Source organism: Archocentrus centrarchus, chromosome 17 (genome assembly GCF_007364275.1).
Source record: "Archocentrus centrarchus isolate MPI-CPG fArcCen1 chromosome 17, fArcCen1, whole genome shotgun sequence".
Classification (NCBI taxonomy): domain Eukaryota; kingdom Metazoa; phylum Chordata; class Actinopteri; order Cichliformes; family Cichlidae; genus Archocentrus; species Archocentrus centrarchus.
Genome location: NC_044362.1, coordinates 1,388,635 through 1,402,300, shown reverse-complemented (window position 1 = coordinate 1,402,300; position 13,666 = coordinate 1,388,635). Strand labels below are relative to the sequence as shown.

Genomic DNA, 13,666 nt, shown 5'->3' with positions numbered 1-13,666 from the left:
TACTCTGACATGAAATGGAGTATCAGCTGGTCCAGGTGTAGCAGGAGGGGGAGGAGCCAGAGTTTGTTGATAAAAACCTGCCAATGAGCTGATTAGGTTCAGAGCGTCTGTTACCACAGAAATTAACTCAGAGTTTAAGTTAACCTTCGTATCAGATTTTATAAACTGAGAGTTTTCACTAAACTTGTTTTCTGGAACAGAAAGAGTAAAAATAAAGCAACTCATGGAGGCTGTTGATGATATCTGAATATTCTACAGCGCACACATGGAGATAATAAGTAATCTTTCCTTCCAAGTGTCTCAGTAATCCCAGTGTTTAAAGTAAGTGCCGCACATCTAATGTTACAGAGCAAAAATTAAATTAATATTCACCTCAGAGCCTTTTAAAGTGACGGGTTTAAAAAAAAAAAAAAATCATAACTGCAACACATTTCTGAGAAATTAACCATGTTTTCACTGAAAAACACAAACGCTTCAACACATCCAGTCTGACAGAATGGAAAACAGAGATGAATGTGTCTTACATTGTGACATGTAATACACTGAAATGCTTGGAGCTGAATCAGTCTAAAGGTGACTTAAATCCAAAAGCTTTACTCTGAAGCTTCAGGTGTTCTTGGATGTTTTTTTTTGAGCTTGGAGTCGCTGATAGTTTTTCTCTACCAGTTTTTCACTCTACTACGACTTCTCACCTGTGTGGGTCCTCATATGGACCAACAAGTTTCCCCTCTGAGTAAAACGTTTCCCACATGTTTTACAAAGATAGGGCTTCTCACCTGTGTGAACCCTCATGTGAACCAACAAATGACAATGACTTCGGAACATTTTCCCGCAGGTTTTACAGTGATACGGCTTCTCAGCTGCATGGTTTTTCAAGTGAACTGTCAACTGCTCGCTGCCCAGGAAACTTTTACCACATGTTTTACAATAATACGGCTTCTGACCTGTGTGGACTCGCATGTGGACCAACAAATTACTTCTTTGGGTAAAATTTTTACCACATGTTTTACAAGAATACGGCTTCTCACCTGTGTGGACTCGCATGTGGACCAACAAACTGTTCCTTTCCGTAAAACATTTCCCACAAACTTGGCAAGAATACGGCTTCTCACCTGTGTGGATTCTTATATGAACCAACAAACTACGCCTTCGAGTAAAAGTTTTCCCACATGTCTGGCATGAATATGGTTTCTCACCTGTGTGGACTCTGTGATGTTCATTCATTTGGGACTTTTTCTTAAAGACCTTTCCACAAACATCACATTTTATGGAATTTTTACCAGTGTCAGTGTTACAGTGACTCTCTGACATGGGAGAGTCTTCTGCATTGTTACTGTAACCTCTGTTTTTATGATGTCTTTTTAACTTTGACTCTGTATTTCTGGTTGATCCTGGATCTTCAAACTTGCTTCCTTCCTGATTTTGGCTCTCAGCTCCAGCAGAGCTGTGAGACAGGAGCTGCTCCCTGTCTGGTTCTGGTTCACTGTGGTCTCTTTCCTCATAAGCAGCAGCAGTCACCATAAAGGTATCGGTCTCCTCCTTTGGTACAAGCTGCTGTCCCTCCTGACTGCTGCAGAGTTCCTCCTGTTCCTCTTTTATCTGTTGAGGTTCTGGTTCCTCCGGTTCCAGACTGGAGCTCTTCTCCTGGTTACAGAGCTGCTGCTCAGTGAGAACCTCCTCCTCCACCTCCTCACCGACATGTTCCTCTGGAATGACAGAAGAAAAAAGTTGTTAATGCAACCACACAAAAAGACATCTGATAAAATACATACAACTTTAAACTGCTAAACTCTACAGCACAAGTATGCCACTTAAAGAAAATCAAACTCAAAAGCTCAGGCTTGATCTCAATGGCTTTCCAGATAAAATGGAACAATAATGGAATATTTGTTCCATTGTTCCCTGAGTTGTGTCAGCTCTGCTGCTGACTGCTGCAAACACAGAACCCCACAGAACCACCGGAATCCACCTATCCAACATCCACTGCTTTTTAAGCACAGAGGCCCAAAACTCACTCTTCCTCGTGGGTCTGCCACAGGGTCTCCTCCCTGTTTCACATGCCTAATAACCTCTCCAAGGAGAGGACCACAACCCCAGACTTAGAGGTGCTAACTTACAGATACCCCCCCAAAAATACTTGATACTCAGCACTAATGTTGATACTACGAGGAGAGAAATGACAAAATTAAGAGGCACGGCTGTTTTTAAACAAAAGCTGCAGTCCTGTTTAGTTCCTGTGCTTCTGCTGACTCAGCACTACATTTTCACTGCTGATTAAATACCTGTAAAGGTAGACTGCCACCAGTTTGAAATTCCTCATAAAGACCGGGGAGTCAGTCTTTACGAAGCGTCACTAAGTTTGTTTTGCTGCCTTTTATGCGTTCGGCTGTTATTGAGGGGAGGGGCAGTGTGCCTGCCTATCTGATCTAATTTATAGTAATTTATAATTACTAGTAAGTAATTTATAGTAATTTATAATTACTAGTAAGTAATTTATAGTATTGATTTGAAACAGAGTATCATTTTTTTATAAATAATACTACTCACTACATGTGCTGTCTACTCCACTTAAAGTACAGAACAAAAAAAAAACATTACTGTTGCATTTTCAGAATTTTGGTATCAAATGTTACCATAAGCACTGGCTCTCACTCAGGGAAGCTAACAGGACCACATCATGTGATCCTGAAGACACCGTCAAGGTGGACTTTGGTCCTGTGTACGGTTTTGCAGGCCAGTGTCTAAAGTTTTATACTGTCAGCTGTGTCGTGTGTAGGTGGAACAGCTCTTGTACTGTTGTTGGTTCTTTGGGCTGCCTCAGAGGAGACAGATGTTCTAACATTCAAGAGCTGAAGTGAAACGGAGAGTTAAGACCAGTGCAGCACTGTCTGTGTGCTTCTGCCTCTATGCTGTAACCCAGGCTGGCTCTCACTGACCTACGCGCAGAAACATCCCTGTCGGGCTGTGTAACTCCATGAAGCTCAATTTATACTTCAATACTGAATCTATGTAGAGCCTCGACCACAGAGTACACAAATGCTTCATACACTTCCCACCTGTGTGGTGTGGTTCAGTTACTCTGTTTCCCTCTTCAGAGCCCGATGTCGCTGCTCGTGCTGCTGCGTTATCCGCTGATCAGCGGGCGGTCGTGTCGTAGGGTTTTACAGTGATAAATTCAAAAACTGCAGTGAAACAGTAGCTGGCCGATCACAGCAGCTGTGCAGCTGCAGTGTGTGGGGAGGTCAGGTTACAGCGCAGGTCATGCTGGAGGGTCCACAGCGGTTTGCAGGCTGAAGCATAAATCCTCAGTTAGTTTTACACACACACCGCTTCTCCATATTGCTTTATTTTATGTTAAATGCTGCCACGTGTTGCAGATCAGTTGGAGTTGCAATGAAATAATTTTAGAACCTGGTATGGAGCATATTATTATTATTATTATTATTATGTCCTGACATATAAACCCTTAGAGCTGGCAGAGGGGGCCTTTCTTCTTACAATTGAATCTAACTCAATAACACTGAATGAACATGTAAATATTCTCATTTTACTTCAGACAGCAAAACAACTCCAATCTCATCTTAAGTGTCCGCGTTACAGCATGGTTGCTGCACATTATTTCTGTCCCCCGCACAGCTGATGAGGAGGGGGGCGACCGTCATCTCACGCCAGCCTCACCTGTCCTGTGCAGCTTTATCTCAGGTTTCCAGGTGATATCCAGCAGTCTGCGCTGACGGTCGATCTCTTCCTCGTACTGGACGATCGTTTTTTCAAACTCTGTGAATATTTCTTCAGCAGCAGCAGTTAGCCGCTCGTTGATAAACTCTCTCAGATACTGAACTGAAGGCATTGTTACTCCAACAGCTCAGAGACTCAGCTCAGACACCACAACACGACCACTTCCTGCTCACTCACACTGAAGCTTCCGGCGTTTCTTTGTTTACATCCGCCCGGTGTTACACGCTGAAGATCCGCGAAGCAGGGCGGCTCAGTTCTGTTCCATTTTCTTCAGGTTTGAACATCTCGGAGTGATAACCATCCATCCATCCATCCATCCATCCATGATAACGGATAACGGAGTGATCCCGGATCCTAGAAATCCTGAAACCTCATCTCCAAAAAAGTTGGATGCTGTGGAAAATGTAATTAAAACAGAATGTATTGACTTGCAGATCTTATAAACGCATATTTAATATTTAATTCATAACAGAACATAGAAAACATTCAGTGCTTAAAACTAAGAATTATACTGTTAATCATCAGGTAAATAGCAGACCGAATATAATATACACAAATCTGAGCCGGCACACTGAGAACTCAGAAATCAATCAGATTACATTCAAGTACTAAAATAATTTTTCCCTGTTCAGGAATGAAGTGAATAATTTGACTTCTTAAACAAAAATATCACACGCTGCTATTTTTTCAGCTTTTTTTTTGTAAAACAATGAATTTGTAAATTCATGAATAGCAGCAATAATCATATTTCATTAAATTTATATTTGATTAAAGAACTTGTGCTCATTGGTGGGTTAACCATTCCAGAAATGTAATGAGCTCATATTTTCATGAAATAATAAAATGTCTCAGTTTAAATATTTGATATATTTTCTATGTTATATTGCTTTTGTTTACATTTTGCAGAGTGTCCAAAGCTTCTGGAGTTGAAACAAAGGTGAAACAGAATGAAGCCGTGGACTTTATTGTGGAAGTGTAGCTTGTGAAAGAGAGATGTGGAGAGTCTTCTGAGGAGAAAAGGGAGACAATAATGAATCTAGTTTATAAGAGCATCAGCCCTTCAGCCTGGTGATCCAGAGAACACAGCTGCTGACATTATTAGGAAATTTAAGGCTCACTGGGCTACTCTGATTGGTGGATAAAGAATCAAATAAAATGCATAAAAACTGGCCTCCAGGATAAAGTAGGACAGAGTCTGATCACAGACTGTATGAGGATTCAACAGCAGGACACCATGATTACAAAAAGGAATCAAAAAATAAAAATAATAAAGAGTGAGGAATAAACTAAACTGTCTGAAAGTTTATTGAAATCACAGCATGGATTCAGCAGTGCTGCAGATGATTGTGTTTCATATCTTTGTTTACTGGAAGATGAAGCACAAAGTGCACTGAGAGGTTTGTGAGTCTGTGCTGAAAGCTGTCAAATGTAGTGAGGTGTGGTTTTGGTGTTTTTAACATACAGTGATATGAGAGGAGGAACAGGCTGAAGGAGGAGCAACACTGTCACAGAGCAGAAAAGGACTCCCACTGTCAGATCCATTCAGTATCTAAAGCATACAGAACAGATAGTGTGTGGAAGATGCTGTCACTGCATTACTGGCTCATGTTTCCTTTGTTTCTGATCCCACTAACAGGTAGGTTAAAGCAGGAAGAAGAAATGTCTTTAAAGGATCTGTTTGCTAGAAATCACTGGAACAGGTGCTCACAGTTTAACATCGTCTTTATCAACATTTCTCTCTTTAGGTGTCAGCTGTGATCAACTCACTGCAGTCAAGGAGGAAGAGTCCAGTTTAGAAGGCACCACTGTGACTCTGTCCTACACTTACTCCAGTGATGCAGATCTTAATGATCATTTCTTCTGGTATCGACAATATCCAGGAAAACCACCAGAGTTCCTCCTGCACATCTCAGGGATGAATATTTCAACACCATCATCATCTCTGAAATCAGCTGCAAGGTTCTCCACGAAATTGTCTGGAAGATCCCGACTGGATCTTCAGATCTCCTCTGCTGCAGTGACAGACTCTGCTGTGTACTACTGTGCTCTGAGGCCCACAGTGACAGGAAACAGCAAAACTCTGTACAAAAACCTTTGGAGCAAAGACAACAGAATACTCCACAACATCCACTAGAGGGAGCCACACACTTCAAATTCGTTCAGATTCATTCAGAGACTCAATACTGTTTATTTAACTAATGACAACCCACGAGATTCAGAGTTGGCACGTCACGCTGCCATCTGTGAGTCCTGGAAGTCTGCCACTCTGATCTCAAGCGGGTTTTGAGTAAAATAATGACTTTTCTGACTCATTCTGAATTTGAAAATCTTTACGTTTTAATTGTAACCAACTGTGAAAACTAAAATGTGGATTTTAGGGGGGAATTTTGGAGAAAACCTGAGGCCAGTCGTCTCCTAAGCAGCCACGTAAGGTGGATGTGCAGGAGTGTAAGTGTAGATTATTATCACTCATGAGATACAATTATGAAAAAAAACTACTGATATTATTATACCCACTGTCTATTAAAAAAATATTTAATTACTTCTCTTTCTCAACTGTGAAATGAAGTAGACACAAGCTTTCAAAGTATCTTCCTAAAAAAATGGCTTTGAAGCATTTTATGAGCTTTGATGATCAGAATGTCTGTGTAGGTTCTCATTCAGCTCCAGAGACTTTATGATCAGAGCATCAGTTTATTATTAAAAATACAGGAAATATTTTTAATGTTTTTTGATCTTTTTAAATTTGATCACAAATAAAGAAAAATGGCACAATTATTAAATGTACTTTTTAAAAATTCATTTATTTTTTTTGTGCTTGTTTGTTTTTGTTCCAGACCATCAAACAACCCCTCATCCAAAAAATATATTTATAAAATAAATGTTTAGCAAAACATATCCAACAAGTTTGAGGTCAGGGCGATGCTTAGTACTGTATGTGTTTTTCTGTGATGATTTTATAAATGAGGAACCAAATGGAGACAATAAAAGTATATGATTTAAGAAAAAATTATGTTTCCTGAGTGATGTGGTGTTTTGAACCTTCGTGTATTTTAAACTGCATCCAAATCTCTTCTATTAATTGAATAAATGAAATTATTTTCTTACCTTTGAAAAATATTGCAAACCAGCAGAAATTATTTTCTGTGATTGCAAAGCTTATAAAATATGGAACAAGTATTTCCAGCAATAATTATCTGTGAAATGAAGCAGCACAGAGCTGAAATATGAGCTCCCACCCTAAAGTGAAAAATGCTGCTACTAGTGTTTAAAGCAGGAGGAACTGAGAGAAGATCAAATCCAGATCAGAGAGGAGGAGGAGAGATTCAGGGAGGAGCTGAGCTGTTCCTGAACTAGAAGAGAGAGAAACCTCCACATTCATCAGAGATCAGCACACAAACCATCAACATGTTGTCTTTGGACTGTTATGAACTTTCCTTACTGATTATCATGATTCTAACAGGTATGTTACAATCTGTGGGTTTTTAAAAATAATTTTAATGATGTTTAAAAGGATTAACATGTTTCTGTTCCTTTAGGTGTCAGCTGTGATGAACTGACTCCAAACAACAAAGAAGTGATCAGTGTAGAAGGCAGCGCTGTTACTCTGTCCTACAAATACTCCAGAGCTGCAGATGGCACTGATTATTTCTACTGGTATCGACAATATCCAGGAAAACCACCAGAGTTCCTGATCTCACACACAGGAACAGGGATGAAGGTGTCAGATCCAGTCTCTGGACTAAGTTTTCATGTGAGTGATGATAAAAAGGGAATGGATCTTCAGATCTCCTCTGCTGCAGTGACAGACTCTGCTGTGTACTACTGTGCTCTGAGGCCCACAGTGACAGGAAACAGCAAAACTCTGTACAAAAACCTTTGGAGCAAAGACAACAGAATACTCCACAACATCCACTAGAGGGAGACACACACTGTTAAACTTCAGTGGTTTGGTCCTTTGAAGTCAAAATGTCTGCAGAGAATCTCTTATGAAGGTTTTTTTGGGATATTAATTCTGAAAGGAAATATTTAAACCCGAAATATGTCTGCAGAGTAAAAACACAGAAACTCTTTGAGATAATCATTGTGTGTGTGTCTGTGTGTGTGTGTTTGGCACAGACCAGTGCAGCTGTAGGAGCAGAGGCCCAAACAGTTAGAAACACACATGATCCATTTTTTTCTGCTAATCCTTTTCAGGGTCCATATTGCCAGATGCTTTATATATGTATATATATATATATATAAATGCACAGTCCCCCTCCCCTGGTCTTGCTGGAATCCTCTGCCACTCTGTCCACTGAACAAACTGTGTCTGTCCACCTCCTTCGTGTTGAGCCACGTGTCTGTTGGAATCATGATGTTAGATTCTCTGATACATCTGTGTTTTAGTCCAGAGTCACAGTTCATCCATTTTGTTTAACGTTAGTAAGAAAAATGCTGGGAGCAGGTGGTTGGTGTGGTTTTAGCTTTATTTTAGCCAGTACTCTGCCCCACTTTCCCTGCTTTCATTTTTGTTCTCGGCATCTGCACCAATTCCATTTGCCTGGCGGAGTTGATTCAGCCGTCCATGGCATCCTTTGGATTTCCTGAGGAAATTGAAGGTCATTAAATAAACTGTTTATGCAGTTCACACCAATATCAAGCAGTGTCTGCTGGCTGTATGAGATGCTTGACTGGCAGTTTGGGATAACAAAGTTGAGCAGAACAGAAATATAACCATATTCCAGCAGCTCATCAATCCTGTATGTCAGGACCTCCTTTCCTTTTTAGTCAAAGCAGCATTTCATGTTTCTCTAAATGCAGCCCAGTGAAAAAGCTGCTGAGTCACATTTTATCACCTGAGATATGAATCTTCAAATAACAAAGAAAATCTGAATGACATGGGCATAAAGAGCCACTTCAACATGTTTATTATTTATCATCTCTGTATATTTGACTGTTTCACTGACTTCAATGTTGGAGCTGCAAAATCAGCCAAAGGCCCCGCCCACAAAAGTCCAGCTCAACCAATGAGATGATTTCTGTCTGCAGAGCAAAAAGTTGGAGGAAATCAAAGCCCAGCCGGATGAACCTGCTGCAGTGGAAGAACATTGTTCATGTGCTGTGTGTCTGGCTTCAGCAGCTCCAAAGACATGTTGCTGCACCTCTTTTTGTTTTCATCTCACTTCATAGGTGAACTTTTTTCTCTTTCTCAGAACGCAACGTTTCTTTCTCTGTTCTGAACCCTGTGGTAGGAATGAATCATTGGTCTGGAGGATTGTAGATTTTCACTTCTTTCCTACTTTTCCTGATTCCCACTGTCTTCTCCTCTCAGCCTCATGGACAATGTTAGTCTGATGGCTTCATTTTATCTGCTTTTTCCAGGACCAACAGTTGGAGACACAATCTCTCCTCAACAAGATGAAGTCACTGAAACAGAAGGACAAACTGTCACACTTACATGTAGCTATGAGACAAGTGCAGCTGATGTTTGGCTTAACTGGTACAGACATCATTCTGACCTTCAGGCTCCTCAGTTTATACTTTACAAAGGAGCAAAATCAAAGAGTGGTGATGATTATATTCCTGATAATCGATATGAATCAGAAACAACAGATACATCAACTAAACTGACCATTAAAGCTCTAACCCTGGCAGACACAGCTCTCTACTACTGTGCTCTAGAAACACAGTGATACAAAGTGTAGAAGAGGCTGTACAAAAACCTGAACACAGATATCTGACTACTCTTCAAAGAGGAGGGAAGTGGTATTCAAAGCACAGCTTCATATCAGATGGATTCTGCTAATTCCTGTTTTATCAGAGTCACTGTGGTTACAGCTGCTAATGAAACACTGTGGGAGGATTCACATGAGCAGCAAATCCACATCAACCACAAACCAACACTTTATATCAGCATCAACAGTCAGGAGGAAACATTGTCGCTGTCAGTGGTCCTGAAATTCAAATCATCTGAAATCTGAATGAAGCTGAAGGTTTTTGTGTATCTGGGCCCAGGACACTCTCAGAGACTCTTCATCTCAAGAGTTTCACTTCCTGCTTAAATAAAGGTTCATAATGATTCAGTATTTCTTTGTGTGAGTGATGACATGAATCCTGATGCCACCTGTTAGAAAGTAAGAATTTTTTAAAGCTGAGCTTGACTTCATAGAAAAAAACAAAAACAAAACAGAAAAAAAAACCTACAGGATGCTTTGGTGCAACTGTTACACAACTTGTTCTAGTTTCAGGTTTCAGGTGATCTTTGATTTCCTCCAGGAAATGAAGAATAATCTGCCTTAACGATCAGTGTGTTGTGATCATATCTTTCTCTGGCATTATAAATAAACCAACATGGGTTCAGGAAACTCTCGTTTCTACCACACTTTCTCTGATGGTAATGTGTTAAATAATTTTCTAATCAGCAGTAAATTTGATGAGGTGAGAAATCTTTTAATTATCCCATAATTGGGAAATTCTGTTACAGCACTTGAAATCATGATGAAATAATAATGAAAAAATAATGATAATGATAATAATAATGTCTAATAGTGTGGATCCAGAGAAAGCAGATGCTGAGAGGTGAGGAGGTAATTTATTTGTCACGTCCTGGGCCGTTTGCCCAGCGTTTTGTGTTTAGTTTATTTCCTGAGCTTCTCCTCCCAGTAGGTTTGTCTTGTTCCCCGTGTTGTGACTCGTCTGCGTGTTCCTTGGTTTATCACTTCCTGTTTTATTTTGCCAGTGTGATTTTCCCTGTGTTTAGTTTGCTTCCTCTGTGTTATTAGTTTCATTTGCCTCACCTGCTGTGCCCTGCTGTTTCCTCTTCCCCTGATTACCCATTGTTTATTTAAGCCCTCAGTTTCCATGTGTTCTTTGTCGCGTCATTGATGTTGTGTACCTACGTGTCCCCGTGTTCCAGTGTTTCCTGTGCTCCCTTCGTCTTCCTCCTCCTCCCAAAAGGTTTTGTATTTCTTTTTGTCCGGTCCCAATAAATACCTTTAAGTTATACCCATCTCTGGAGTCCTACGTGTTTGTCCTTCCTCGCCCGTTTTCCTCCCCGGCCATGACTATTATTACATGATTATTACAGTCCAGGCTCCCGTAATGTCAATGCCAGACGCATCCGAAAGTACGGGAAGAATTTCTTCCCGCCTCCTTTGTAATCGGATCATGTCTGTCTTTCTGTTTCTCTATCTCTCAATTTACATACAGCTTAAATATAGAGAGCTATGTACAAGTTTTTCAGTTCTAACCTTTTGACTGACAGATGCCAAAGTTAGATTCCAGCATCTAAATTCAGAGCTGCCTCCTGGAGTCACATTTAACTGTTATTATTCTCGAGTTTTAAAACTAAGTTTCTGTGTTTTCTCATCAAGCTGTTATTTTTGTGGTGCACCACAGGGTTCAATCCTGGGTGATCTTCTTTTTATTGACATACAGCCTCATGAGGAAATAACATATAATCTATTCTTATTTTATAGTTGTCTGAACATTACTTTATATTCTACCACATGTAGCAGCTGGTTTATTACATGTTAAATCAAATCTGTTAAACTGTCTGATGATGTTCGGCCCACAGCTGACATAATCTGAGAAAATATTTGGCACAAAGTTTCTGTTTTATGATCAACGCACAAAAACAGGATTGAAATGGAAAAATGACATCCCTGTATCTGTCAACAGAGAAAGCCATCCATCCTCTTAATTCCAGTTAACATCCGACCTCACAGGGTTTCAAACTGCTGCTGTCGGTCTGCTCACCAGCAGGAAGTGAAACAGAGACGTGAAGATCAAAGAGGAGGCACAGAGACTCAGGGAGGAGCCGAGCTGTTCCTGAACTACAGAAGAGACAAAAACTGAAATATTCAGCAGAGATCAGCTTACAGATCAGAAAAATTTCCTCCAAAATGCTGTCACTGGACTCTGCTACAGTTTCTCTACTGATGCTCACTCTCCTAACAGGTATGCTACAAATAAGACAAGAAATACTCAATTTATCCAACAGTTTGGAAATGCTTTGAATACTCTTACTGCTACAGATACTAACAATAACAATAAGTTAAAAACTTATTTACTGTGCTGTTCTATGAATTTGTTTATGTTTTCAGAGTTTTGTAAAATGGTTTAAAGTTTATTTCTCCTCTTTCAGGCATCAGCTGTCAACAACTCACCCCAGAAAAGAAAGAAGAGTCCAGTTTAGAAGGCAGCACTGTTACTCTGTCCTACACTTACAAAGTGACAACTGGAGATTATTTCTTTTGGTATCGACAATATCCAGGAAAAGCACCAGAGTTCCTGATCTCACACACGTATTCAGGATCAGTACTAGCAGAAAAAATTCCTGGACTGAAGATTCAAGTGGAGGGAAACCAAATCAAGATGAGCATCATCTCTGCTGCAATGTCTGACTCTGCTGTGTACTACTGTGCTGTGCAGCCCACAGTGACAGGAAACAGCAAAACTCTGTACAAAAACCTTTGGAGCAAAGACAACAGAATACTCCACAACATCCACTAGAGGGAGCCACACACTGTTAAACCTCTGATTCTTGTGTCATTGGACTGATGACAAAGACAACAGAGAAATGAAGCAGTAAAGATCAGAGACAGAGACAGAGCTGCTGTGGAAGCACAAAACTATTTGATTGGCTGAGATGAACTGAAGCAATGATCTAATGATTGCACTGAACTTCAGCTCATCCAATGACATTATTTCTTCCTCATTGTGCTGCAGTGGAAGAACATTGTTCATGTGCTGTCTGTCTGGCTTTCATTTTCTTGGCCTTAAAACACGAATGTGCTGAATGGAGACCTGATTCAGAGGGGTTCCAACTACCTTGAAAGGAAGTAAAGACTCAACAAACCACATTGACTGCTCCCAGGAATTGTAAAAAGCGACAGAAGAACCAGTGTTGAAATCACTAGCACAATGGGCCTATTCCAGGAAGCAGGTTCAACAAACTCTGAGTTTAAAAAACAGACCCTGAGTTGATCAACTCTGAGATCGGCAACTCTGAATTTCCCGTTCCAGAACAGCTGATCAGAGTCAGTTCAGTCAACCCTGAGTATGATCACCCTGATTCAGCACATGAGTAAGGAAAGAAAGCCATCATCAATGGAGCGCTGATACCAGGATTCACCATGGCAACGGGTAAATAAAGAGCGGAGCCTCCATTTTAATCCGATGATGGAGGATCGCACGTGTCAGTGTGGAGCATGACGAGTCACTTTAATCAGCCTGACCCACTCTGACATCATCATAGACAGAATAACAGTTGTTTGGATTACACAGCAGTGGGGAATAAGTTTTATTACAGTAAAAGTCTTTCTGAAAGTGCTGTAACTAAGTTTAAGGATCTAATTCCTTCATTGTTATGCTCTTCAGTGCCAACACAGTGCAGAGCAGCTACCTAAACTCTGCTCCCAGTGAGGTCGATTATCTCGTCAATAGTTTTACATCCTCACTGCGTATAACTTTGGATACTGTGGCTCCTCTGAAAAGGAAAGCTTCAAATCAGAAGTGCCTGACTCCGTGGTATAATTCACAAACGCACAGCTTAAAGCAGATAACCCGAAAGCTGGAGAGGGAATGGCGTCTCACTAAATTAGAAGATGCTCATTTAGCCTGGAAAAAGAGTTTATTGCTCTATAAAAAAGCCCTCCGTAAAGCTAGGACATCTTACTATTCATCATTAGTTGAAGAAAATAAGAACAACCCCAGGTTTGTTTTCAGCACTGTAGCCAGGCTGACAAAGAGTCAGAGCTCTGTAGAGCCGAGTATTCCTTTCACGTTAACTAGTAGTGACTTCATGGATTTCTTTACAAATAAAATTTTAGACATTAGAGAAAAAATTATTCATAACCATCTCAAAGATTATTCTTCATGTTCGGCTGCTTTCAGCACTGCTGGTATTTGTTTAGACTCTTTTGCTCCAGTTGATCTTTCAGAG

At 40.3% G+C, this 13,666-nt stretch overlaps 1 protein-coding gene and 2 gene segments (V, D, J or C); 2 read left to right on the top strand and 1 right to left on the bottom strand.

Annotated features, from left to right (window-relative positions):
* Nucleotides 1-301: 301 nt before the first annotated feature.
* LOC115795235 (zinc finger protein 664-like) lies at nt 302-3,923 on the bottom strand. The gene is made up of 2 exons (XM_030751064.1): nt 3,679-3,923; nt 302-1,706 (listed from the first exon to the last, which is right to left on the bottom strand). The coding sequence occupies exons 1-2, from the start codon at nt 3,848-3,850 to the stop codon at nt 679-681; spliced, it is 1,200 nt and encodes a 399-aa protein (XP_030606924.1). The 5' UTR covers nt 3,851-3,923; the 3' UTR covers nt 302-678.
* A 3,212-nt stretch (nt 3,924-7,135) lies between these two features.
* On the top strand, nt 7,136-7,561 carry LOC115795278 (T cell receptor alpha variable 26-2-like; the record flags this gene model as incomplete). The annotated part of the segment is given in 2 exon segments: nt 7,136-7,201; nt 7,278-7,561. Coding segments are annotated over 2 exon segments (339 nt in total), but the record flags the coding sequence as incomplete, so codon positions are not given.
* Nucleotides 7,562-11,619: 4,058 nt separating this feature from the next.
* On the top strand, nt 11,620-12,357 carry LOC115795268 (T cell receptor alpha variable 3-like). The segment is given in 2 exon segments: nt 11,620-11,679; nt 11,867-12,357. Coding segments are annotated over 2 exon segments (423 nt in total).
* Nucleotides 12,358-13,666: the final 1,309 nt, after the last annotated feature.

What these genes read in the sequence shown, in the direction of transcription:
- LOC115795235 (XM_030751064.1), bottom strand. Translation starts at nt 3,850, where the DNA reads ATGCCTTCAGTTCAGTATCTGAGAGAGTTTATCAACGAGCGGCTAACT. An exon ending in GATAAAGCTGCACAGGACAG is followed by an intron (nt 1,707 to 3,678) that starts GTGAGGCTGGCG and finishes CTGTCATTCCAG; the next exon opens with AGGAACATGTCGGTGAGGAG.